The sequence below is a fragment of the Pyrus communis genome, chromosome 1, assembly GCF_963583255.1.
Source record: "Pyrus communis chromosome 1, drPyrComm1.1, whole genome shotgun sequence".
In the NCBI taxonomy this organism is placed as follows: Eukaryota; Viridiplantae; Streptophyta; class Magnoliopsida; order Rosales; family Rosaceae; genus Pyrus; species Pyrus communis.
The window spans coordinates 16,833,744-16,861,091 of NC_084803.1; the positions used below are offsets into that span (position 1 = coordinate 16,833,744).

The following is a 27,348-nucleotide window of genomic DNA, read 5'->3' on the forward strand; positions in this document are numbered from 1 at the left end:
ACAACAACAACCAATTGTTATACAATCATAATTAGTAGCAGTATAAAATAATAGAGATCAACAAGAAAAGGGTCGAACTCCAGCAATTATACATCATTGAGGCGTCATGATTGTCACATGCAAAATAGTCATCTGTAAGCCTCTCTAGCTTTTATAACTCAATTTTTGTCCTTAAGTTTGGTCGGGTGGAGATTTAAGATGTTCCTTCTTTTTATTTATTACATATGCCTTTACTTCAGAGAGAATGTGTCCGTTGGTCTTCCAAATTTTGAACATACAACCACCATATTTCATTCAATTATAATTTACCCAACAACTATTCTTTTGAGCCAAGGATACATAATTACTCGCGGTAAAAATAAAAAAAATCAAATTACATAATATCTGCATGCATAAAAGCCGGCGCTACCGCTCTTCGGAGTTGAATTTGTTCCAAGCTTCCTGTATTAAACCAGACCAACGAACAAAATCAAACAAGTGAAGAAGAAGAAGCACAACTAGAAATCACTCAAGGCACAAACAGACAACTGCACTTGACGCACCTTTAGAAGATCGAAAACTTTCTCGCATATGTACTTCTGGTGAATGCTTGCACCCCGTTGTTGTAATTTGTCAGGATGAACGCATAGAGTGGCTTTCCGGTAAGCTCTCTTTACTGCTGCAGCTGTTATGACTTCTGTCAAGGGAACGGGCTGCCAACCACTATCAGCCCCAAGGATCTGTCAATGAAAAACGTCTAGTCAATTAACCACTTGATTGAGCCTAGCTCTATGCAACTGAAGATAACAGGTTCATTCGCTGATACGTTCTATTTTTGTTAAATTAAACTCAAGTGATCAAGGAAGTCAATGAAGAATGAATGCCAAAACGTATGCAGATCAGTAACACCTACATATTGCAAAGTTGAAAGTAATGCACGCAAGTTGCCTTCTTTTCCACTTGACCACCTCCTGACTTCTGCATCCAGAGTCTCGGCTAATCTCTGCAAACAGAATTAGATCCGAGACAATCAGCGAGAAATGAAACAACAATTCGAAGTCATAAAAGTTCATTTAATGTAGAGAGAATAATTACATTTCTCTCTGCTTGCTCTCTTTGTGCAAGAAGATCGCGCGTATTCTTCTCCGCAAGAGCTTTTGCCTGAAACAGTCCCAGAAAGCTTGGAATTATAATGCCGGGTAAGACTAAACCACTCATAGATTATAAATGATTTAAAATCATACCGCTCGTTCAGCTGTTCTAGCATGCCTCTCTAGCCTAGCTTTACACCTTTGGGCTGATTCACCTTCCACCACCTCATATCTCTCTGTAATAGAAAGTTTTGAAAAAAGAACAATAGTTTAGAGCCAACCAATCAATAACTCAAATATTGATGGAAACTATGAAAAGTTTAAAGAAAGATTGCTTAAATAACCATTGGAGCATTAAAAATCACGTACCACCATATACTGAGGAATATGGGTATCTTGATCCCCTAGTGCTGTCCGGTAGATCCTATGAATTACCAGCCAGTTCAGATCGCTGTTTGACAATATGAATTAATTAAAAGGATGATAAATCCAGCAGGAAAAAAAAAATACTCACCGACGATGAAGAGCAGTGCCTTAAGCCAATATTTGTAGACGAAGTATAGAACTTATCAGAAACAGATCTTTGCACACGCTCTCTTGCTTCATATACAGCCCTTTCAGCCATTGCTTTTTCTGCAGCACGCTCTCGAGCCTCTGCAGTTGCTCTCTCTACTGCAGCACGCTCTGCCTTGAGCCTGGCCTCCATGGCTGTCATCCCTGCTAATGACTTCTCCCTGGCCTCTGCACATGCCTTCTCCAGTCTTTCACGAGCCTCTGCCATTGTTCTTTGTCGAGCTTCAGCTGATGCTCTCTCAATAGCAGCTGATTCTGTCCTATCACGAGCATCCAAAAACGGCCATTCACGAGCTTCAAGTGTTGCTCTATCAACAGCCATCCTATCTTTTTCTCTTTCTCTCTCCCTTTCTCTTTCTTCCTCTATCTTTCTAAGGCGCTCATTTTCAAGCTCTCTTTCTCTTTTCAATCTTTCATTTTCTTTTTCCCCATTTTTAACGGTCTCTTTAAGACTCTTCTCTTTTCTCTCTGGTGGCTGACCTGCATTAAATTGCCCAGATGATTTCTGGCTGTTTAATTCTGTCATGGCTGGATGAGCTGCTGCTGTTTTCCTTTTATTTTCAACAAACTCTCTCACCAGTTTAGGTGTCAAGTATTCTTTCTTGTTTTCTTCTCTGATTGAGGCAGCTTCAACTTCCTTTAAGTCCTTTTTAGCTTCATGATCAAAATCCATTTGATTAAATTGCTCAACCCGTGGTGGTCCAAAGCGACTGCCAGGTTCTCCGGCTTTCTTCATGTGAATGTCTAAAGGAACCGACTCATAGGCATCTTCCACTGCAACTTGGCTATTTCCTTCTTGTGTACCTTGCTGGGCCATGCCAGATTCTTTGAGCTTTTCATCAACCGGCACATTGTCGATTTCAAATGCCCCCAATTCCCCTTTGCTAGCTTTAGGTTCAGCCCTAATTTCTTCACTTGCTTTCTTGACACTGTCATCTACGGGAAGAGACTCACTGGCATCTTCCCTTCTGAACCAGTTCTCTCCATTTTCTAAATGGTGTGCAGATGCGTCAGATGCTTTAAGTTCCAAATCAATCAGCATACTTACTCGTACTACTTCTGGCTGTGTATCACTATTGTTGTGTTCAGTCCTTTTCTCTCCATTTCCTTCATGAGCAGGGACTTCTTGTGTTGCTGCCACTGTTTCACTGCTTTCATCATGCTTATTGGATAGTCGAGTCGCTTGAGAGTTCTGATTACAATCCTGGTTACATGTATCACCAGATACCCTGAGATCCTCCTGTTTCATGTACAAGGTCTGACCGTTTTCATTCCTCTCTGTCCCCTCATTTGTTGTGTTTAGGACATTCAGTTCTTCCCAGTCACCAGCAACTTTAACAGTCTTCCCAGTCTGTTCTGACTCATTAGCCTCTTCTAACGTGCTTTCAGTTCTAACTTGCCCAAAAGTTTCATTTAATCTTCCCTCAGCTCCTTCTTTGTCCCGAGCCTTCATTAATCCATTTATGTCATATTGCTGCTCACAAGCATGGGCCATTTTTATTCTTTGCTCAGCTTCCTTTCTTTCACAGGCATCTTGTTGTCTCTTCTCATATTCTTCCCTCTCGAGAGCTTCTTTTATCCGCTTCTCATATTCTTCTATTTGAGCAGCCTCTTTCTGTTTCTTCTTATTTTCCCGTTCAGCAGCCTCTTTTAGTTTCTTCTCAGTCTCTCGCAACTCAAGAGCCTTTTTCAGCCTTTTCTCATTTTCTACCTGCTCAAGAGCAGCCTCCTTTAACCTCATCTCATTTTCTTCCTGCTGAAGAACCTTTTTCAGTTTCTTCTCATTTTCTGCTTGTTCAAATGCCTCTTTAAGCCTTATTTCCTTCTCTTCCTGCTTCAAAGCTTCTTGTTGTCTCTGTTCAAAACTTTTTGTGCCGCGAGATTCCTTGAGCCTTTTGTCACTTCTAATTCTTTTATCATTTACCTTCTGCTTCCTGGCCTGCTCTTGAACCTCCAGCACAATGTCATGCTTTTCTGATTTTTCAGCATCTCTTTGCTTCTCAGGTTCTGCAGGTAGAGTCCCCATTCTAGAACTCATCTCATGCTGTCCGTTCTCATGAATTTTTTCAGCCACTTTCACCTTTTTGTCATGCTCTTTTCGACTGCATGCCTCCTTAGACGCTTTGGGTCTTGCATTGCATTCCTCCCATCCACGAGGTTGCTTCTCTGGTTCCTCTTCAATAACTGCTCTTACTTTCTTATCGATTTCTTCTTTCTGCTCTAATGCTTCCATGGTTGCCTTTTCTTTATGCCTGTTCTCGTGACTTTTTCTGCTCTGAACCAAAATCTTCTCTTTGTTTTCCTGCTCAAAAGCCTTCTTGGACTCATCAATTGCCGCCAATTCAAAATATTGTGTTTCTTCCTGCCATTCATTAGCGTCATCAATTTTGAAAGACCCATTCCCATGCTTCTCTTGTTCAAAATGTTTAGCCACATTTAATAATATTTCATCTTCTAAAAATTCTGGAACTTCTCTGGTCGTCTTTGAAGATTTCAGCCTTTCCTTCTTAACAACAAATTTCATTCTACCATCTTCTCGTACAGAAGTGCCCTGCACTCCCTCATCTTTCACACCATTGCAGTCATCAACAATTTTACCCACCATTCCTTCCTTCTCTTTCATTTCTTTCTTTGAACCCGATGTTGTACAGGTTTGGAACCCGTCTTTCCTCCTCTGCATTAACTCTTTTGCACTTTTCAGTTGTACTTTGGCTTTCTCCATTGCTTCTCTCATAGCAGCTGCAGAGATTGCTGCAGATGAACTTGCATCCACTTCGACATCAAAGAACCGGGGTGAACTATCACCTGTAGTCCCATCAGAAGCAATCGAGTTAGAATTTGAGGACAATCTACCAGAATCACCACTGCTTCCATCCAGTATGGGTGGTGGTCGAGAGGGTGGTGGCAACTGAGAGGGCTGAGTTCTAAGGCTTATGTCTGATACAGTCACAAACGGCCTTCTATGATGAGAACCATATCTACCATGTCCTCTTTCATGTTTAAGGTTGTCTCCAAATGCCTGTCCGGAAGAACTACCATTAGGGGGGTGTGACATGGTCTTTTTGAGATACTTTTGATTCACCACTTCCACATTGGAGTTCATATTTAATTTGCTATCATCAGCTACTTGAAAGATTGGATTCTCATGTTCTGTCTGTTGGGAGGGAGTGATTTCATCCAGCACAAATGTGTATCCAGGAACAACATGTGCCTGAGTTACATATGTCATCCCATTCAGAGAATCTTTACTGCCTGTTTGATGAGCTGTATGATATGCCATGCTGAAATCTGTACTGCCATCAAATGACTGGTAAGGATCTCCGTTTGAGCATTGGTTCTTTCCGCAATCATCCGACCCTTCTGACAGAGAACCAGATTCTGCAGGAGTCCTATGAATGAGGAAACCAGAAAAACATATTCTAACATCAAATTATAGCATTGCATGTTTCAAATTAAGAATAAAAAATCTTTTTATTCCTCATTTACTATTGCAATGATAGACAAAACAATTATGTTTCTTGTTCTTTCATACTTCCATGTGTAAAGAAATTCACTCAGATACATTAGTACATGATTAGATTGATCAAGAAGCTTATCAAGAGAGGTGTTGAACACGGGCTGTGTCACAACCTTCAACCAAAACAACCCACAGATCCTAACAGAGAAGTTAGTCTCCAACTCCGGGTAAACACATTTATCTCGCCTTTCTACAATCATAGAAGTCAAATTTTTACTTCAATCGAACTTTTATCAAATAAATAACCTCCCCTTGGACACTATTTCTTACTTTCTTTTTTCTATACAATCCATATTCCGGGAGGCCCGATTTGAACACAGAGCTCGGGTGCAAAAGTAAACGCGCTTAACCACTTTCAGCTACAAGTTCCTCGCGGTCACTATTTCTTACTTATCCAACCCGGAAAAAACCCAGATCAAATGTTATTAATTACCTCATTAAATCAACCCCAATACCTAAATCCACAAGACTTTGTTTTGTTTTGGTCACCAAGTTTACAGTTCCCACTCAAAACTCACAAAAAATAGAAAGACATAGATTTTTCCCCAAATTGCTCAAAAATGTTCCCCAAAATGCTATTCACATTTCAGTAAAAAATAAAAATAACATATTTACTGAGGAAACAAATTTTGACTGAGAATTTAACAAAAACATGCATGATCATACCAGGCTTCGTCGGAGGAATCGCCGCCGCCGCCGCCGTGGGATTGATCAGCCAGGTCGTCGTACGCGACGGCGAAATCCAGGCCATTAAAGCCGCCGAAGACCTCGCTGTAGTCGAAGCCGGAGCTCCGCACATCGAAGAAGACCTCGTTTTCGTCGACGGAGGGAACGTCCAGCACCGGAATCGACGAGGCGCGTGACGCGTGGAAGCTCCCGAAAATCTCGCTGTAGTCCTCCAGGCGGGGCGAGAGGGACGAGAGGCCGAACTTCGGCGGACCGCCGTAAACGTCGTCGTAGAGCGTCTTGGCTGAGAGGCCGCCATTGTTCATCATTTTCGCGGAAGAAGACCTGTTTGGATGCCGAGAATGTGATAAATTATCCATGAGAGAGAGAAGAAAAATTCGCGTTTCTAGGGTTTTGCGCTGCGAGGCGTTTCGTTTTCCTCCCTCTCGCTCGCTCTCTCTCTCTCTCTAACTTTTTTTTCTCTCTCCGCCGCTGAGTCCCTCCTGCTTGCAGAGAGTCTCAGGACTCAGAACTCGGACACAGGGCGACGAAAGTGGAATTAAAAGGAAAGTCTGAAATTACCAAAAAGGACTCGTATAATTGCATGACGAATTTTCCTTTCACCTTTTTCCCTTTTTTCGGATTTGGCAATTTGTATGGATTTGGACAAGTGACGGGGTTTAGCCGGTAAATGGTGGACAACTAGAAACTTTTGAGTACAACATGTTATTTGCTGAACGAGAATTTTCGTATATCATGTGCGTATGGTATATACTGGATGCTTTATTCAAGAAGCACACTCTTTCAAAAAGTATTTTAGTAGTATTTTTGTAGGATTTATTTGTATTTTAATTAAGGATTGATTCAAAAAATATTTTTATCAAAAACTCTTTCAGGAATATTCAAAGTACTTTCAAATGAGCTCTTATTGTTCAGCTAAAAAAATGACACTCCAGTTAAAAGTTACGTGAACATTCCGAAAAGTCCAAGGTAACAACTTTCTTGATATACCAACAGCAAATAATCTTTTTTTTAATAAACGATATTATTTACACTAAGGGGCGGGGGAGTGGATAAGTCTCACAATGTGATAACAATAATGTGATTCAAATTCATATTTGACAAAAATCGAATCTAAGACATTTCACTTAACAGCAAATTACCTTTTAACTTATGCATAAAAGTGCTTCCTTCGTTTATTTTTTTTTTGTATTTAATCATAAATATTAGGGCTAGTTTGGGGTTGTTGTGCTTTTTTTAAAACTACTTCTGCTATGCTATGAGAATAAACAACTGTGAAAAGAAGCAGGTAAGTATTTGGTACACAATAATAAAAGTGTTTTTAGCAAAAAAAAAAACAGAAAAAAAAAAAAAAAAAAAAAAACAAGGGTGTCAAAGATGAGTTAGGATTTTAATATGAAAATTTCATTAATTGGTTCTGTTCACCCATCTTCAATGAAAAAAAAATAAAATTTTGAGAGGTATGTGTAGATTGTAGATCTGCTTCTGTTTTATGTTGTTTTGGTCTTTTTCAACCCATGATTTTGAGAAGAAAAAAAAACATTTTTTTTTTCATTTACCAAACACGAACTCTAAACCAGCCCTTACTAAATGGATATAAGTATATTATAAGTATTACTAAATAGATATAATTATTATAAATAAATTACTAACATGCAGTGTGACTTTTGACTTCTCACATATCCCTCTTTATTTATGGTCATCCAGTTGAATAAATCAAACGAAAACAACCAACATAACTAAACACAAGTATGTACGAGCTGCTATAAAATGTGTATGTTTATCATTTTTTTTAAAATGAAATGAGTAAAAGGGCAACTGGGAATGGGCAATTTGGGTTGCAATCTTTTAGATAAGGTTCAATTTCAATGCATCAAAATGTCCAACAAAAAGGGTCCCAATTTGAGTACGATGAGCAGGTACCTGGTTCCCGCATAAACACTTTGGGAAGGACTTGCTACAGAGAATAATGAATGACAAGGCGCCTTGTTTGCTAGTATTTCACTATTTTGTGGGGTGGGTTTGTAAAATTGATGAACTTTGAGGGAAACTTTGGCAATTTATAAGTGAGTAACTAGTTGCATTTGTCTTTGAACAAAAAATAAAAATAAAAAAATAAGTTGCATTTGTCTTGGTATTGACATTAGTGTCGTGTTTTTCATGTTTGTGACATATTTGATATCTTAACAGATCGTGTTATGTAACACCAATTAAAGTAAATGGGCAATATGACCCAACTTGAAATCCACCCGTTAAAATTATAGGTAATATGACCTGACCCGTTATCCATTAAATAAAATATATTTTAAACCAATAAATGATGAAAATGAAAAACATAATTCGACAAAAAAATAAAAGAAAAATATTATAAAATTAGTATATGCATACCACATTGTCACATAAATATTAATTCAAAACATAAAAAACTAAAAAAAAATAAAAATAAAAAATATTTATCTTTCAAGTATTACATATCCCTTTCTCAAAAAAAAAAAAAAAAAAAAGTATTACATATCCCAAAATAAGAGTCTAACGAAAAAAATATTAGTACATTACTACAAAATACCAAATGTTCAAAGATATGTAAAATAAAGGGTGTGTTTCAAGGTTGAGGAACCTTGCATGTATTTTACAATTAAACCATTCCATTTTCATCCATCACCAAAGGAAATAGTATTGAAATTTTAGCTTGATATATTGTGACATCCCACATCGCTCAGGGGAGTGATCCTTAAATGTATATTCTCATCTCTACCTAGCACGAGGCCTTTTGGGAGCTCACTGGCTTCGGGTTCCGTAGGAACTCCGAAGTTAAGCGAGAAGGGGGCTAGAGCAATCCCATGATGGGTGACCCACTGGGAAGTTGCTCGTGAGTTCCCAAAAACAAAACCGTGAGGGAATGGTAAGCCCAAAACGGACAATATCGTGCTACGGTGGTGGAGCAGGCCCGGGAAGTGATCTGTCCTGGGCCGAGATGTGACAAATTGGTATCAGAGCCTAACCCTGGTCGCGTTTGTGCCGACGAGGACGTCGGGCCCCTAAGGGGGGTGGATTGTGACATCCCACATCGCCCGGGGGAGTGATCCTTAAATGTATATTCTCATCTTTACCTAGCACGAGGCCTTTTGGGAGCTCACTGGCTTCGGGTTCCGTAGGAACTTCGAAGTTAAGCGAGAAGGGGGCTAGAACAATCCCATGATGGGTGACCCACTGGGAAGTTGCTCGTGAGTTCCCAAAAACAAAACCGTGAGGGAATGGTAAGCCCAAAACGGACAATATCGTGCTACGGTGGTGGAGCAGGCCCGATAAGTGATTCGTCCTGGGCGGGGATGTGACATATATTGTCTTCAAGAATTATATTAATGATATTTTCATTAAGACTTTAATATGTTTTATAATTTTTTGAACTCACTCTTTGCCCATTGTGTACTATAAAAATAAATAAAACTTAATTTTTTTAAAAATTTATATAGAATAATAATACATATTTAATATACAATATATATATATATATATATATATATATATATATAGTCTATGACGCTTGTATTTTGTAGTAAGTTTTTTTAGTATAAAAAATTAAAATCATCAAAATAATTGTTTTCTTAACGTATCGAAACAGGTTATCCAAGTGTCACCTTCATGTAAATCTGTGAATGACCCATTATTAAGGGGGTTCTTCTCATGTGGCCCAATAACAACTCGATTAGTTATCATATTAACACGAAACCCTTTATTTTGGTGTCGTTTATATGTTGTGTTAACGAGTCGTGTAAGAAATTGCCAGGTCTAGGAATGAGGATGGTGGGAATGGCAGATCTAGAATTTGAACTTGAGGAGTCCTAGTGTTAAACAAATTTTTTAGATAGGAACTGAGTGCGTAAACAAAAATTCAGCCTATTCACAAAGGCATTTCCCCGAATGTTTGGTGATTTGTTTTCGTCAGCCAAACCATGTTGCACACATATTAATAAGTAATGGCATATGCCAAAAGAATCTGATAAGTGGTATAGAAAAAACTTATCCAGTCCTGTCGAGACAACAACATGTTAAGATATGTCTATCATATATTTCATCAAACATTTAGTATACACAAAAAAGATTCGTACCAAACATTTAATCCTCGAAAGACCTCGTTCACATATATATTTTTTAAACTTCGTAGTCCTGGGACCACCTTAGTCCTTACTTCAATCCGTCCTGGACGGTGGTGTCTTTGAGAGGGATAAGGATTGTTTGTCCTTCCACTTCCATGCCCTCCTGTTTTATGTGATCACAATTAAGCCATGTCAACATTTTATATTATTTTTTTATAGAGATAATAAGACAAAAATAAATAATAATATAAAATATTAATATGACTTAATCGTGACCATACAAATAAAAAAACATCAGAAGTGAGAGAGCAAACAATCCTTTGTCTTTTTAAGAGAAGTCTGGGATTGCCTCTCGACGAATGGTAGAGGTTACTTTGAAGTGGTGAATTTAGTTTTTAGGTATTATATGACATCATTTGATTTGATTTGATGGAAAGTAACTTGTCATATCCTGCTTGTAGGAGAATATCGACGTTTCTCGTCTACGTGCATCCATTAATTTTTTGGATTCTAACCCCATCTAGGATACTATTTTGTAACACTTTCGATTGTGACAACTTCATAGACAATAAAATAGCGTAAATTTTGCTAACGTCAATATCCCACATGCATTCAATTAAACATGATACGAACTTTCATGTAATTAGACTAGACCCTTTTTTTTATTTTTTATTAATTTTGAAACTAGACTAGACCTTGGTTCATGACAAATGTTATATTGGGCTATAGATTTTAGGTGAATAATAATTGTTAATTCGTCGGTGTTCTCCTTTTTATTTGTAAGTGAGAAATCTTAGATTCGATAATCACATTATTAATAACTCATTGTGAGGCTAAACCCACCCTCTCTTCTTAGCGTAGATAATATCACTTGTTCAAAAAAAAAAAAAAATATCACCCGCATTCTTGTTTCAAATAAACATCGACTTTTCATTTTGTTTTCTCATAATGTTAAAATCAACATTGATGAGTATTGGTTGCAAGAGAATCCCTAATCGAGTAATCATCAACCATGAGAAATTGGAATGAATTTGCTAAAGAAACGTAAAGATGATGCATGCATTTTTAACATTAATTTACAATTGATTTTTCGAGGCAAAAGGTGAAAGCAGAAATTTGAATGAAGAATATGGAAGCCTTTTGGACTGAAAATTCATCATTAAATATTCGATTTATGATTTTAGAATCCGTTGATGATCTTTCATGTAAATTTTTTATTTTTTTTAACAAACGATATTATCTACATTGAGGGAGGAGGGATGGGCTTAGCCTCATAATAGACTAGCAATAATGTAGTTCAAACATGCATTTGGCTATAATCGAATCTAAATCTTTTCACTTATAAGTGAAGAGAAATATCATTAGATCGTAACCTAAGTGGCTCATGTAAATTTATTTTTTAAAAGGAAAAAAAAAATCATCATCAACTTTGGAACATTGCTCATGTATAAGAATAATAATTGGCAACTCAAATAATGAGTAGGAGTTCTTATTTGAAACTGTTTGTTTCAGATTCATAAAACTTCATTTTTATGATTATAACTGTTCATATTATTAATCAATCTATAAAGATTGCCTTTGAAAAAAAAATCAATTAAAACTAATATCGTTTAGTCATTAACTGCATAAAACCAGATGACTAGATTGGTAAAAGCATAACCATCTATGTATTTTCTAGAATAGATTGACTAAATGACCTTAGCTTTAGGGAATTGTTATTGGTGCTCCAAAATTCTCATTTTACAGTCCAAATTTTTTCCATTTACAAAGAAAAATACACTCGTGAATAATGCAAAATGAGAATTTTAAAGTGCTAGTAACAATTCTTTTTCAATTCATTTTTGTAGAGACGATCTTTACAAAGTGATTCATAGTATGAAAGTTCTGATCATAGGCACAAAACTTTGTGATTCAAATATAAAGAATTTTAAGTAGAAGTTCATACTTATTTTTTAGTAGCCAAACATTATTCCATGCACAATTCCAATGCTAATTGCAACAAGAAAAAGCACTCAAATGCATTTTTCATTTCTTTTTCGTATATTATTAAGGCTACGTAATCCATTAATTTATATTAAATTCAATCATCAAAAGGAATAAAATTTTCTCACAGCCTGCAATCTGCAAGCAGAAATTAGGTGTCAACATTAAAAATGAAAAACTCCTCAAAGGGTGGTAGTTGGAGCATTTAAATTTTTAATGTGGATAAATAATATATATGCATGTGCATATAATGTAATGTATGATTTGATGCTTCCCATTTTTGCAGGGTTTCATAGAGACATTAAGATGGAGCTATCACATACTTTTTATTAATTTTTATCATTTAATTTTTTTTTAATTTATTCGATTCGACAGTTAAAAAATTTAAAAAATATGTGGAAAGTAAAAAAATGTATGCATATAGCACCACCCGAGACATTATATTATAACCCTAACTGTTACCAGGGTGAAGTTATTAGCCATGGGCGCTCTCTCTCTCTCTCTCTCTCCATGTCAATGGGGACCAAAAAAACAATCATTCAATTTGGTTGCATCACTCAATTATTATTCTGCCCTGTCACAAACTCATAAGCTAGGATGAGTAGTACTGTCACACTCGTTATATTAATTTCTTGAATGATATGAGATACATGTTAAAGAGACTTTTTCAAAATATGATTTTCCATGAATTTTTTGTCACCTTACATTTTAATATCAATATTCGTGCAAAAAACATGAGATGTGGGCAGAGAGTCCACGGAGAATCCCACTTTAAGAGAGTCTCCTTAAAATTTCTCATGATATAACCATAATGTTGTGTATTCAAATTCAAATTACTTTAAATATGCCTATAACGGATAAAATGTCGATAATGTGTATCTGAAACATATTTGATGTGTCTAGCTTTATTCAACTAAATTATCACTAGCAATTAAGCAAATGACAGTAAGAGGAACCGATTTAGGAAAGTAAAGCACAAGCAACACATATAAAGGGAAATTCCAACGACAAACACCCATGTAGGAGAAATAATTGCACAACGTTTCTCTCCCAAGTTTATGATTATGCGACCGTCACATAAGATGTAGAATGTGAAAGATGCGTTATAACTTACAAGTTTCATACGTCAACGATCAACAGGCGTTCACTCAAAATAACAACTGTCGAAGCAAACCGTGTCTATAAAGCTTGTTGGACATAATTTGTTTAGTAATTTTGCTTCTTGTTTTGAGGACATTGCATATTCCAAAGAAGGAAAAGAAACAACAGACACTGTGTGTCTCTCTCTTTGTCTGAAAGCAGGACAAAAACTGAGAAAAAAGGATTAAAACAAGGTTCTGGGAATCGGAATGTAATTAAGTAATCCAGCTATTAAATTAAACTAAACACATGGATTATGGATAGTATCTTCTTCTTTATATTACTTTGGCACCTGTTCCCAAATTGCCTGTCAAACAGTCCAATCCAATGCATAAAGCACTTGGCTTCTCCTTTTTCTATAGATAAAGTTAATTTATTTTCTTTTTGCATTCAACGATTCAAACATCTATACATAAACAGAATCGTCTATAATTTATATGCGATTTGTTGCCTATTGAGTGTATTTTAAATTTTAAAATTTAAATATTTATTTGAAAAAGTAAATGTTTTATCATAAAACTAATTAACTATAGTAATACAAAATATGGAAAGTTTCTTATTTTCCACATGAGTCACAAGTAGTGGTGGATTCAGGATTCAAATCTTGGGATTCCAGTGATAAAAGTTTAAATTTTTTATGAGTGCTGATATTCCCACTCTGGTATTTTATTTTCCCACCATTTAATGAAAATGTTAATAGCATATTTATCCTTTTAAAAGAACACTCTTAAACCCCTATTTACTTAAGTACTAAAATTTTGAAAAAATAAAAATAATTTAAAATAATAAATAAATAATGGTGAGTGGGGTGTGATATCTTTGGTGGAAAGAGGTTGGAAAAGATTTGTGTTAGAATCGACGCAAAATTTGGAGGAAGGAATAAGCGTCGGCTAGATGAAGGCGAGAAACTTCAATGGAGGAAAAAGAGACTTGGGTTTAAGATCTGCGGTTTTGACAAAAAAGGAGGAAGAAGAGTAGTTTAGGGATTCGGGGTCTCTGCAGGGCAGTGATAGGTGTGAAGGAGATGATGAATGTCCAGGTCTTAGGTCTTGCATTTTCTTTTATTTCTTTCTATTTTTATTTATTTATTTATAATATTATTTAAAGATATAATTGAGTTATTTAAAAAAATATATTAGGGTTATTTTGGAAATAATGGTGGGTGGAAAAATAACATTTTACTATTTTAATTTTTTTATGGTGGGTGGGATTATCATGTGTGTGGGAAAATAAGACATTGGGGTGAGTCTAGTAGCACTCTTTTTTATATTGAAATAGAACGCAAAGCGTGTAAAAAAAATTCGTTTATTTACTAAGACATTTCGTTGAACTCTTGGTTAACTTTTTGTCAGTCAAATCAAGTTGTGCTCATGTCAACAAATATTAACATATGCCAAAACAATTTGATGAGTGCTATTGAGAAAATTTGAAGAGCTTTTTTGACGCAACATGCGAGAAACATTTCGTCAAACATTTTTTAAGCACAAAAATGACTCATATCAAATATTCGGAAGGTTCTCAAAAGACCTTCCCATGTATATTTTTAGGACTTGGATGGTCCTGGGATCACTGAGTCCCAATATGCATCCTCCATTAACCATATGGACATACATATTGGATGACGTGAGAGAACGTAGGCATTGATAACGAGGCATCACCTAGACCTTGGACTCAATACATAGGTAACATGTCTTGATAATATGAAAAAAGTTAAGGTTTCACTTTAAAATGAATTGGTCATAGATAAGTGACCCAATTTGAGATTCATATGCTCAATATTTTTGTTTAATTAGTGCGTACATAAAAATTCAAACTTGAGACTTCATTCAATATCAAGAACCAGTAGATTACGAGCTGGTCCAATATCCTAATGGAATGGTGTTGGATTTCTATCCGTCCATTCTGGATTCAAAACTCTCCCCTCTTCTCTACTAATATTATATTTTCGAACTCTCTTCTCTCCCCTCTGCTTAATAATATAAGAACTTAAAAAAAAAAAAACAGTAGATTACGAGCAAGTTGAATTTGTAATGAATTTTGTATGTTTAAAATTCAAAAAAATTTGAAAAGAAAGAAATTTGGGAACGTGTTTGAATAGTTTAAGGCAAGTGCTTCTGACAACGTATTTCTCTTTCCTTGTTGAAATGTTGAAATGTTTGAAATGTGAGGTTGGGTATCCCATAAGCCTCTCATGCACGCCAATGCCAATTGCCGAATGCCAATTGCCAGAAAAGAAGAGAGGGGGTTTTTCTGGGCCCTTGTGTTTGCCACTTTCGTATGAAAAAGGCACCAAAAGTCTTCATTTTTGTGCTTGAAAAATGGAATTCATTTGCTTTGTTTAACGATGCAGAATATTATACCTACTGTCAAATATTGTATAATATTTGTATACAAAGCAGGAATTATGGAATTATTCCATGAGGGGAGAGCGCAAGTACAGGATTAGGATAGGATAAATCTCTCTCTCTCTCACTCTCTCTCTCTCTCTCTCTCTACATCTGAATTAGATAAGACGTGGTAGTCATACTGCTTGCCATTCCTAACTTAGTGGGTGGCACATAAATAGTAGAAAGTGCATGCCACCATCTTACACGAACAAACTAGTGAAAGAATGAATTTAGATCCTCTCTCCGGATTTTGCAGTGTGCGGAGAGAGAGAGAAAGATTCAGACCTTTAATTTGTATAAGATGGACCAATGAAATAAGTTAATAAAATCAATGTAGGATTTAAAATGAGTAGTTCGTATCTCCGAATCCGTTTGCTCTGAACACAAAACATCGAAGAGGATCTCAATTCATGAAGAATGACTTGTGAAAACATTAAAAAGCACAAGTTTGATATACATTGGTTGGTCTCGAAGTCTTTTTTGATAGTGTCCTTAAGTTGGATTCTAGTAGGTCTAAGTTTCGGTCCCCACTTTTTGTCTGCTTGCAAATTGTAAAGTGAGATGATACTGCCGTGATACATCTTAAGATTTTGAGACTAGTGATGGTCCTGCAAAAGCGTGAAACGGATAAAATGCTTTTGAAGTATTAACGTTCCCGAATCCCTAGCATGATGTGCTTAACTTTTATTTCAAATTGTAAATTATGATCTTTACGTTTGTTCTACGTTGTAATTTATTTCGACATGAACAGTGGCTGAAGACACTTTTAACCAAATGAGTAAATTTCAAACTTATGATGAGGATAATTAAGTTAGATTTACTTGTCAACTAATTATCTTTTTGGATTGGAGAAGTAAAGATTTGAGTTGATGACGCATAGACAGGTTTAACTTTCAAGTTTGAGAATAGAAAGAAAAATAATAGCTCTTTATCCAATCCAGTAGACCTGAAATTTTGGACTTGACTTGTTAACCTAATCTGACCTGTTGATATTAGTATTTGGGTGAATGCTTAACGGGTTGGATTGTTAACGGGTGAACCCGTTAAATAACGGATCACTTTGGGTCAACCCGTTAACACCCGTTAGTGGATGATGTTTAAGTAATTTCAGTAAAGCCTTAACAACAAAAAATAAACTCTTAGCTGTTGGTTGCACCATGGTCACCAAACCTGTTGAGCAAACACCTCTATCTGCATTATATACTCTACTCATCTGGCTAAGTTGGTAAGCTCAGTCATTCTCTGCGGAGCTCCGGCGTCATGTGGAGGTCACCGGACATTTTGTCGACGATAGTTGACATCGCTTGGCGAGATTATAAATTAGAATTTGGGGAGCGGAATCGATTGTAATATGGTAAATTAATAAACAAATTCAAACCCCAGAAACTGTAGATTTTGGATTTTGGGGAGGAGGAGGAGGAGCGCGAGTTTTAACAGCAAGTTTTGCTCTTTGTTTTACTGGACTTTTTCACTATGATCTGAGGTTACAAGATTGAATGGCTTTCTGCATTAAATATGGCTGCTGATCTTGCTCTCTTGGAAATCCTTTTCAATTAGGTGAAGTTCATAATTTCCGTAGTTAACATGTGTAAGTGTATTGGAGTGCCAAAAAAAAAAAAAACAAAATGTTAACGGAGGTTAACGAGTGAAATGGGTGACTTATTAGATTAACGGGTTGGGTTCGGATGACCTGTTAACTTAACGGGTCGGATTGAATCCGACCCAAACCCAACAAACCCGATCCGTTTACAGATTTATAGACCAGCCCACAGAAGTTGAGAAATACTGCAAAATCCATACAATCTGATCCAAGGTTGTTAGTTTGTTGGGCTATCCTGCCGACAACCTCCGTCAAACCTTCTCATTCTATTTTCTCTGCTCTTTTCCTCGTTCTAGAATGTTTCGATAATTAAAACCGTCTACTTTCTAGTTTACTTTTGAAAATCTAACTTTGCCAAAAATCCGTGAAATCAAAATCCGTGGCCCCCGTGACTCACATTTTCCATCTCGCCCAAACGAAATGGATTGAATGATCTTTTGATTGATTTAAAGCTTGATGAAACCTTCTCACAAAAAAAAAAAAAAAGAAAAAAAAAGAAGAAAGCGTGATGAAACAAAATCTACGATTGCACACCTTAAAGGCTTAAATATGAGAACTATTTTCTAATTATTATAAATTGTAGTTTCAAAACTGTTAATTTTTTTTAACAATCCCGTTCATAATTCTTATTAAGTCCACAACTAAATCGATCAAAGGATGTGAAAAAAGTGTCAGCAGGTTTCGATGCCTGATTTTACTTGCTTTATATCATAAGAGAAGAGAAGTTGCACATCAATCAGAGAGAACGAGCAGAGCCATATGCTATACTTCGTGTTTTGAGTCTTGACCTTCACACTCCAGACGGCCCCAAAAATTATTCGAAATGTAAAGCAGCCATTCGCTATAAATCCGCACATAAACAAAAACACTCACTTACACTAAATCTCAAAGAGGTGGTACCATTACCAACATCGTTAATAGTCGTACTTTCTTAAGCAGCCTTAGGTGGCGATGCGTTATCAGGAAGAGTAGTCTCTGCCGGTGTCTCACGAGTGACACCCAACATCGAGTCATATTCCTCATCACGGCGTGCAAACTTCTTTCGCAGAACCTTCTGAAACTCTATCTCGTCGAGGGGCTTTGCATTTTCAGCTGCATGAACCTGAGCCAAGTTGGAATAATTTAAGGCTGACTGGGAGATGAAGGCCATCTCATCTTCTGTGAGCTTTCTCAGGAACTTTGCTGGATTCCCTCCCCATACCTGTTATATAAAACATTCAGTAAACAACCAGTTCGAAAAATTTAAGTTGGTCGTTAAAAATTAATAAACAAAAAGAGCTACATTCAGCTAAAAGGTGTCAGCTCGCACTGAGTCACTTGGATGAACTTATTGTGAGCTTTTTGTAATAACAGTTTGAACAATCAAGAAACTAGTTTAACTGGGTACGGACTTGTCACATTCCACGCAAATAAGGGGTGTTTTGACATACCTCTCCACAGGGGATCCTTGTGTTCTGCCTTACAAGGGCTCCGGCAGCAACCATGGCGTGTTTCTCAACATAAACCCCATCAAGCAAGGTTGCAGCCACACCAACAAATGCCTCATCCTCTACAGTACATCCATGCAAGACAGCACTGTGGCCTGCACAGTTCAAATCGAAAACCACGACACCAGAATTAGATCCTGACACTAAACCCACATCAAGACCATGCTAAAATCACCGGAAACACAATCACACATTACTCACCTACAGTAACATTGTCTCCGATAATGGTAGGCAAAACCTTGCCAGTCAAGTTAGATTTTGCCACATGAACAAGGGAATTGTCTTGAATGTTGGTCCCAGACCCAATGCTGACGCTGTTAGCATCACCTTCACACCCGAAAACAACAATCAGGTAAATACAACATCTTTGGGATTACGCTTCTACTCCCAACAACAAATTGGCTTACTTTTTCACAGAACTGGATTCTCAAACCAAAATTACCCTACTTTAGGAGCTAATATGATCCAAATCAAACTTTGGTAACAACAAAATTAAAATATAGTGATCAAAATTCACTGAAATGCTTACCTCTCAAAACGCAACCGTACCAAATGGAGGAGCCTCGGCCCACCTGAACTTGGCCTATGATCGACGCACTGGGCGCCACAAACGCCTCCTTATCGACCACAGGAGCTTTGTCAAACACGTTCATCAGCGTCCGATGCCGCGATACTAATCACAACAATCGAAACAAAATCACGCAAAATTCAACCACGGCACATCTCAAAATTCAATTCGACATTCAATAAACAAAGTCACAGACTCAGGATTGTGCAATTTGTGTGCAAATTTGTGTGAGTTAGGGTTTGAAGGAATTGGGAGATGAAGGAGAAGAATTGGGGGCGTACGCTGTTCTTGGAAGTAGTAATTGCCTTGGAGGCGGGAACCGAGGCGGTCAATGGCTTGGCCGGTCTCGCGGATCCAGAATCCGACGGTGTAGATTGCTCTGCCAAGGGTCCCCATCGTCGTCGGAGATAGGAGGGTTTGTCGACAAGCGTGAGTTTGCAGGGGATGGTGTATGGGACGGCGCGTACTGGGTTCAGTCGCGGTCTCAGCTGTGGGTGGTGGAGCAAAGCATTTGAGAATTTGAGAGGTTTGAGGAGGAGAGCGGCGTTGCTGACAAGTGGGTTGGAAATGTTGGCCAGCGAAGGAGGTTACTGGACTCGCTCACTCGGAACCAATGCGCGCCGTTTAGTCACCTGCCTGGATCTTGTTTTGGTGGTTATTGACTACAGCTTCCCTACAGTATCGTAATGTGATCTTTCAGTTATATGTATACCACGTAGAAAGAGGGAAAACGAGCTCTTTAATTCTTTTTATCATGATAAAATCAGTAATGTAATACAAGTTCATGAGAGAAATTGGCAGGATACTCATGCCGGGGTTGACAATGGTAAGGTTGAGTATTTGAGCATGGAACTGGATTTGAGGATCAAGGCTTGTGATCTTTTTTTGTGACAAATAATGAAAATAATCTCCACTAAACTCATCCAATTATGAAAAGGGAGATTCAAACATGAGACATCGGTTCAAGGGCGAATGCTTTTTGACCAACCGAGCTACAAATCAGTTGCCCCATATGCTTGTCCAATTTAGCAATACATGTTTAGCTCTCTTAGTTTTGTACCCTAATGCCAAAACATTTTACTTCCTTTTCATGCACTAAAAATACTGTAAAAGCAAATACAACTCAAATTTTTAGATTCAATCACTTGAAAAGGTAAATCTTTGCATCCAAAGTTGCATGAAATCATCCGATGACAAAATCTACCATCCACAAAACATTATTCAACACACAGAAGAGATATACAATCATATGTACCACATAAGATCAATCATTTAAAATCCAGAGATAAAGCGCGATAATTTCGTATTCAACAACTAGTTTACGGGTCTCACTACATTAATAAATCGTTCCAGCCATTTTGCTAATTATGAAGCCTACAAGTTAGCCTACTGCCTCAAGCTCCTCCACGATGTAAGATGCATACAGGTTCTTGCACACAAGATTTTATTTTAAGAAAACAATAACAATGAAAATTTTACATTCTATTTGCAATAATCATAGGCGACCGTGAAAAGAAAGGAACTAAAGTTTATCTCACATGGATTATCTGATGGCCTCGATGGCAGCCTCAGCAGGTACAAAGTCTTCAACAGCAACTTCCTTGTTCTCATTCTTTTTGTCTATCAGGGCGTAAGAGCTAAGGGCATACAGCAAAAACCAGTTCATATTGCAAAGAGACAAACAAAGTTTTTTAATAGATTAAGTATAATTCATAACTGTGGAGTCAGACGACTCCCAACCGCTTCAATTTAATGGAATGCACGCAATGTAGTAATAGGATGCAATCCTCAAAGAACCGACGAATTTCTGCAAGGCGATGTGGAGGAATCTCCTTGATGTCAGTGTAATGGCGGTACTCGGTCATCAGCATATACTGCAATAATCTTGTCATCCTTTTCACCCTGCAATAGAGCTCATGTTATCGATAGCTACACCCACTTCTGGATGTATGAAATCAGATCGCTATGAGGGGAAGCGATACAAAGAAGAAATATTGAAATTCTGATAGCCAAATCAAAACAGCAGTAAAATAAACAAAACTTCCTTTGCTTGTTACATTAAGTTCTTTAAACGCATTGATCTAGATTTAAAACCCTGAATTCCCCTCAAGATTGATGTCAAGATCATATCTATTTCCAAAAGTTAAGTGGATTATGTGTCCACATGACATTACCTGCATCAGTACCAGGACATCTATAGGATCGCTATCTTCGCAGATTGTTCGTGGGATGAAACCATAGTTGTGTGGATAAACAACCGATGAATAAAGCACTCGGTCCACCTGCGTTAAAGAGCCTCATGCATTAGTGTCCTCCATGAAAGGCATCAATTTCACACTAGATGCCAATACCCTAGCAAACACTATGATAACAATGTCTACCAAACAACGGTAAATATACAGGGCCCATGTTTAAATTTCTCTAACTGTAATGAATAAGCATGGTTAACTAAAGAGGCAACAACTTATCATTTGGAAAGAAGAAGAAGAGTCTTACTACTATAAGGCCACTTTTCTTGTCGAGCTCATACTTAACCTTGCTGCCTTTGCCAATTTCAACAACCTGCCACAGAAATTATCACTTGGATGTAACTAGTGTAACAGAATCTTCAGCTAAATATATTTTTTTTTTTGACATTTATTTTTCAAAAAGTGGGGAAGATTATTTAAGTCATCGTCCACTGATAGAAGCATTCCACGATCTTATTCTAAAAGGTTTTAACTCATCCACGGCGACCATATGCAACACATCCATAACTTACATGTTGGATTTGTTAAAGGGTCCTTTTTCTAAAAGATCAGAACAATAAAAAGACTAAAAGAAAGTTAGAAACAATGACTCACACAGTTGAAAACTGCTGGTGCACCAGGTCCTGCATAGACAAAAACATCGGGCATTATTAACCAAACATGTAAAGTTGAGGTCAAATTATACATGGAACTCTTGAATACGAGTCTCACACACACACACACACACAAAGGAATCTGTGCTTCTCTCAACTCACACACGCACGCGCACACACAACACAATGAAGTGCAATACTCACACACACAACGAACTCTAAGCTTCTCTCAGCTCACACACACACACACACAAGTAACACCTATAACACATGGCACCTCACTTTCTCACATGTTGTTACATGCGAGTCCAAGTATCCTCTGTACATAAAGAATTAGGGTCTCTAACTTTGCTGACATAAGGAAACGCTTAGGAACAAAAAATAAGACAGAAATTAAGATTACAAGTCAAAAAGCCAACAAATTTTACCAATCTCTAAGTCATGCCAGGGATGAGCAGCAACCGATCTCCTTGACAATGAAGAAAGGATTCTTTCATTGAGCTTAGGGTGAGGTAACCCCGAATCCTTTCCACTCCCTTCTCCATCATTGTCAGCCATGTTCACCCTTTACACTAACCTTCAAAACAGAAAGAAGGAAGAAAAAAACAACATAACCAAATAATCTTCTTGAACAAATCATATTTCACCCACTGATCAATTACACAGAAACAGTTAATTTCACAGAGTCAAAAACATGGCAGAGGACTAATAAGGCAGAAATATGATCTGTTAATAACACAACTGGAATTTCTTTCAACATCAAGGGGGCAACTATACATAATTACATATAAAAACAAGAACAAATAAAGAAAAGACTACTTGATTATACTCGAAAACAAGCCGAAATTGGAGATTTCCTCATTTTTGGCATGACCGTTAAAATTCATTAGGAGTTGGTTTCCATGGGCGAATTAAGGCACATGTTGTAAAGACATTATTGCATGAAATGTCATAATTCCATGAGACAATAGCACTTTTTGATGCCACAAAAGAATAGTGCAAGTGCCTAACTTGATCCACCATATTTCCATTTCCATATTTGTGACTAAGAGTCATTGTTGTACTTAAGGAGGAAGTAAGGCCAACTACATTGGCCGATCTACGTAAGAGCGTGTGAATGATACTACTTTTATGTCTTTTGCTAACAATGATGAGTTTTACAGATGTTTATGCTTCAATGTAGCTCTTATATAGAGGCAAAAAATCGAAAGAAGATTAGGGCAGAGTACATAAGACAAGTGGTGGAAATTGGGCAACATCATCATTCCAACATAAACATTACATTTCCCAGATCAACCATTAGTAGGATCAGAACCATCCTAACAAAAGTTATCCCACACTAAGGCCATCTCCAATTGATCATGTCATAGGACCATAGGCTCTTTTATAGCCTAAAATGAGGAAAAAATCATCTCCAATGGAGGTCCATGCCAAAGAAAAAAGGGACCCACTGGGCTAAACTCCAGCCTATGTCCATTGGGCTGGGCAATTGAAGCTAGCTAGCCAGCCCGAAAAGCTGGGCCCAGCTATCAGCAACCCACATGCTAGCTGATGTCAGCTAGTCATTAGATTTTATTTTTTTTAGATGAAATGTAAAATCTATGTTTTTCCTATAAATATCTAAGCCATTTCTACACAATTTCTCACATCTTTTTCACCCTTCCATATTATCTTACGTCATTTTATTTCAATTCTTCACATTCTTTAAACTCCTATCCGAAAAATGAAATTTTTTTTTCGGAAGCAAAACAAACATATCATTCCGAAAAATTATAAAGATTACATAAAGATAAGAAATATGGAGATTTACTCATTTATAAATATGATAGTTTAATTCAATTAATCAATAAAGTTAAAGAACAAACTTCAAAATAACAAATTAATGAGGGGCTAAAAAATAGTCTCATTCGGTTGGAGATGATATATAAATATGGCATGATAGTGTTCCTTAAAAAATAATTGTTTTGCAGGGCTATAATCTGGACAGGGGCTAAACATAGCCCCTTTAGTTGGAGATGACCTAATAAAACATAGCATATCAACCTGATGAGACACAAGTCAATCAGTCACCCAAAATATAATGTATAAGATAATAATGCACTTCTCTACGTTAATCTATGAGTCCGCCCTTGATTATACTTAATTTAGTGCATATAAGAGCGATTACTTTAGGTTCGAGTCTTGTCAAATACGAGTTTGAACCACATTATTGCTAGTCCATTGTGAGGCTAAGCCAACCTCATTCCTTTAGTGTAGATAATATCGTTTGTTAAAAAAAAAAGAGCGATTAGTTTTCGTGATAGAGCAATATTTAGGACCAAAGTTCAATTCTTATCTTTAATTGTCGTGAAATAAAGAGAATGACAGTTAAGTACTATGATGTTAAATGTTGAGTACTTATGAATTCAATAGTTTTGTAAAGATCTTGTAGCTCAAGTTTTTAGGAGCTTAGACTTATTTACTTGAAATCTCTTGTTCAAATTCGATATTTTAAAAGCCCTATACGTGAGCCTGGGCCTCATTGACCCGGCCTGTTAATGTTATAAGCCTACTCACGGTGCTGGACACGGGTCAAATCCAACGCCATCGCAGTTCCCCAGAGCTCTACGAATTACGAATCAACAGACGACAAGAGCCAATCGTGGAGAGGCAACAGTCGTAAATTCATCGTCTTCCAAGTTTCGTCCACTTCTCGAAACCCTAACTCAATCACCAGGTAATTTTATCTCTCGCTGATCCTACATTCATTTTTTCTTGATTTAGCTTAAACCTCAGCACTTAATTTAATTCGTTCACTGATTTATGCACAAGAACAAATCTGTATCCCCTGTTTGTTTCCCGAGAAAATGAGAGAGAAAATTTCGATTCGTACATTTTTTAGATCATTTATGCTAACTTGAGCAAACAAATCAAGTAGATTTATTATTAGGTCAGCTTCCAAAAACGAAAAGACAGTAATTTTTGCTGCTATTTATCTTTCGGGTAGAATCCAAACTTGATGGAGGGACTTGGAAGTGAGGGCGGAGCAGCGGCGGCGCCACTGGCCCAATGGCGGAGCGATTTTGCGAGAGCATTCCAGTACTATTTGGATCGGTCAACGCCTCACACTGTGAATAGGTGGCTAGGAACCCTAGTTGTGGCAATGATTTACATTCTGCGTGTGTACTATGTTCAGGGTTTCTATGTTGTCTCCTATGGTCTGGGGATCTACATCTTGAATCTCTTGATCGGTTTCTTCTCCCCGAAAGTTGACCCGGAGCTTGAGTCCTTGGATGGCCCTTCATTGCCAACAAGTGGTTCTGATGAGTTTAAGCCTTTTGTCCGCCGCCTTCCTGAGTTTAAGTTCTGGTAAATTACTTTCATCCTTTTGCAGCTTTGCTTCATATGTGCAGTGATGGTATTAAAACTAGTATTGCGTGGTTCGGTGTGATTTCTTATGTTCCGGGTTCATTTTGATGGAAAATCCCCTTTCCATATGTTATGAATGTTAAAGGATGTGTGAATGTAGGTTGTAGTGGTAAATGCTTCAAGTGTCTGTTCTAGAGACTAAGATTTCTTATTTTCAGGTAGGGGGAAACTTCTTTCCCTATTTTGATGAAAAACCCCTTTCCATATGTTCTGTATGTTAAAGGATGTGTAAATGCTTCAAGTGTCTTCTAATAATGCCAGGGATGGGGGGAACTTCTTGATTAACGAACAATCAGTCTGCTATTTTCCCTGTGTATTTAGTTCAACTTGCTTAGAAATGTATGTAAACATTCCCTCTTTAGAGAAGGGTTTTAATGCTTTTCACTCTAATCGTAGAAATCCATTTTGACTTCAAATAATGATGGAAGTAGTTCTTAATTACTGAAGGATGGTTCTACTGTTGAAGTGGTGTCCTAGTTGATATTGCTTATTGGTTTTCAGGCATCAGGTTGTAGGAGTTATAATCAAGAAATGAATTTTAAATTTCATGTTGCCACCTGATTCATGTGCCCGGTAATTAGGGTCCGATACCTTGACTTATGTGAGAAGTTCTTGCATATGGGTGTCTACCGTCTGGTATGCTAGAATTTCTCGACTTCATGACTAAAATGGTTCGCCTCACAAAATGAAAAGCATTTACGAATTACGAAGCTGAATTGTCTCTTATTACATACAATTGTTTAAAAAAATCTTGGAGAGTTTAATGCACTGATGTTGTATTGATTTTGATCCTTTATTTTCCCTAATAAACAAAATTGTTTGATGTTTTTCAGGTATTCCATCACAAAGGCATTTGTTATTGCATTCATCATGACCTTTATTTCTCTGCTGGATGTACCTGTTTTCTGGCCAATACTGCTATGCTACTGGATTGTTCTGTTTGTCCTCACAATGAAACGACAAATCCTACACATGATCAAATACAAATATGTCCCGTTTGATATCGGAAAGAGGGTAAGTCAACATTTTCTCATGCTTTCTCCTCATCTTTGTGGTTGGCCCTCATTGTAGGTCATTCATTCCTTACCATGAATGTAAACTAATTATTATACCGTCTCCATTTGTTTTTGACAGCGGTACTCTGGAAAGAAGTAGAGTCTGAATGGGAGCGGTTTATCAACAAATCCAAAAACTAAAATGGTGCTGATTTGTAGAACCTTGTGCTAAAGCAAAATGATAAATTTGGGTTCTTAAGTATGTTTTGAAGGTAATGTTGATTCAGTATATTTTGTACATGTGCTAGACTCTCATGTTACAACACACACTCATATTACTAAACTGAGAATGAGTACGCGGTTTCTTTTAGCGTAAACAAGAGAACACGTGATTTTATCTCTAAAGCTTCAGGGTCATTTGTCTTTGGTTCGTTCTGATTTTCCCAGTAGTAGACTGCAGTAACACAATCTTGATAAACACCCATGCATAGGCGGAAAGTAACGATCAACTCTCAACAGGGGGCATATAAACTACACGTACTGGCGGTTGTTGGAACTCTTCTGGTGTATGCTCATGCACTTGGCCACAGATTCTGCATAATATAACCAGTAAACTACTACAAGAGTGGATGAAGGATTTTGATGGCTTGCATATGTTACCTTCTAGTTTCAGTAGCGCACTCGTTCCTTCCGGGAGCTTTTTCTCCTGCACGGACAACATTTGATTCAGTTCGTCTTCTCCAAGAGCAGAAAGAAGGTACGAGGTAGAGAGCTTACTAAACAAGCATGCCAGTAATAGAGTTCCCACTTAGAACTAGCATCTACTCCCTTGAGGAACTGTTCCATGAGCTTCTGCATTTCGGAAAATGCAAACTCTGTCAGACAAATATACTTTGGCGATTAAGTAGATATGAACACAAAATTTCAAACTTTTGAAACTTTCCCCGGATGAAAAATAACCTGACAAAAGACTAATGCGGAAAATCGATTCAAA

General features: G+C 37.2%; 3 protein-coding genes and 1 pseudogene across 4 annotated transcripts; 1 reads left to right on the forward strand and 3 right to left on the reverse strand.

The window, feature by feature from the left end:
* Positions 1–192: 192 nt before the first annotated feature.
* Positions 193–6,343, reverse strand: LOC137731853 (auxilin-like protein 1). The gene is made up of 8 exons (XM_068471099.1): positions 5,827–6,343; positions 1,585–5,032; positions 1,440–1,494; positions 1,224–1,306; positions 1,075–1,140; positions 893–982; positions 543–719; positions 193–441 (listed from the first exon to the last, which is right to left on the reverse strand). Exons 1-8 carry the CDS (start codon positions 6,204–6,206, stop codon positions 406–408), a joined length of 4,335 nt encoding a protein of 1,444 aa, XP_068327200.1. The 5' UTR covers positions 6,207–6,343; the 3' UTR covers positions 193–405.
* Positions 6,344–17,790: 11,447 nt separating this feature from the next.
* LOC137740572 (gamma carbonic anhydrase 1, mitochondrial-like) lies at positions 17,791–19,787 on the reverse strand. Its single transcript, XM_068480415.1, has 5 exons — positions 19,391–19,787; positions 19,071–19,214; positions 18,743–18,868; positions 18,485–18,636; positions 17,791–18,255 (listed from the first exon to the last, which is right to left on the reverse strand). The coding sequence occupies exons 1-5, from the start codon at positions 19,503–19,505 to the stop codon at positions 17,986–17,988; spliced, it is 807 nt and encodes a 268-aa protein (XP_068336516.1). The 5' UTR covers positions 19,506–19,787; the 3' UTR covers positions 17,791–17,985.
* Positions 19,788–20,490: 703 nt separating this feature from the next.
* On the reverse strand, positions 20,491–22,509 carry LOC137713575 (soluble inorganic pyrophosphatase 1-like; annotated as a pseudogene).
* Positions 22,510–24,510: 2,001 nt separating this feature from the next.
* LOC137734846 (protein RER1B-like) lies at positions 24,511–26,753 on the forward strand. 2 transcript variants are annotated; one of them, XM_068474150.1, is made up of 4 exons: positions 24,511–24,667; positions 24,938–25,299; positions 26,193–26,373; positions 26,494–26,753. In XM_068474150.1, exons 2-4 carry the CDS (start codon positions 24,950–24,952, stop codon positions 26,512–26,514), a joined length of 552 nt encoding a protein of 183 aa, XP_068330251.1. In that variant the 5' UTR covers positions 24,511–24,667; positions 24,938–24,949; the 3' UTR covers positions 26,515–26,753. The 2 variants fall into 2 exon arrangements, with proteins under 2 accessions (XP_068330251.1, XP_068330260.1); XM_068474159.1 differs by having other exon boundaries at positions 24,531–24,667; positions 24,881–25,299.
* The last annotated feature ends 595 nt before the right edge of the window (positions 26,754–27,348 follow it).

Coding starts and splice junctions, on each gene's coding strand:
- LOC137734846 (XM_068474150.1), top strand. CDS start 24,950: ATGGAGGGACTTGGAAGTGAGGGCGGAGCAGCGGCGGCGCCACTGGCC. Junction 25,300..26,192: donor CTTCCTGAGTTTAAGTTCTG/GTAAATTACTTT, acceptor GATGTTTTTCAG/GTATTCCATCACAAAGGCAT. Junction 26,374..26,493: donor CGTTTGATATCGGAAAGAGG/GTAAGTCAACAT, acceptor TGTTTTTGACAG/CGGTACTCTGGAAAGAAGTA.
- LOC137740572 (XM_068480415.1), bottom strand. CDS start 19,505: ATGGGGACCCTTGGCAGAGCAATCTACACCGTCGGATTCTGGATCCGC. Junction 18,869..19,070: donor GTACGGTTGCGTTTTGAGAG/GTAAGCATTTCA, acceptor TCGGGTGTGAAG/GTGATGCTAACAGCGTCAGC. Junction 18,637..18,742: donor CGGAGACAATGTTACTGTAG/GTGAGTAATGTG, acceptor TGAACTGTGCAG/GCCACAGTGCTGTCTTGCAT.
- LOC137731853 (XM_068471099.1), bottom strand. CDS start 6,206: ATGGATAATTTATCACATTCTCGGCATCCAAACAGGTCTTCTTCCGCG. Junction 983..1,074: donor GAGAGCAAGCAGAGAGAAAT/GTAATTATTCTC, acceptor TTCTGTTTGCAG/AGATTAGCCGAGACTCTGGA. Junction 720..892: donor TACTTTCAACTTTGCAATAT/GTAGGTGTTACT, acceptor TTTCATTGACAG/ATCCTTGGGGCTGATAGTGG.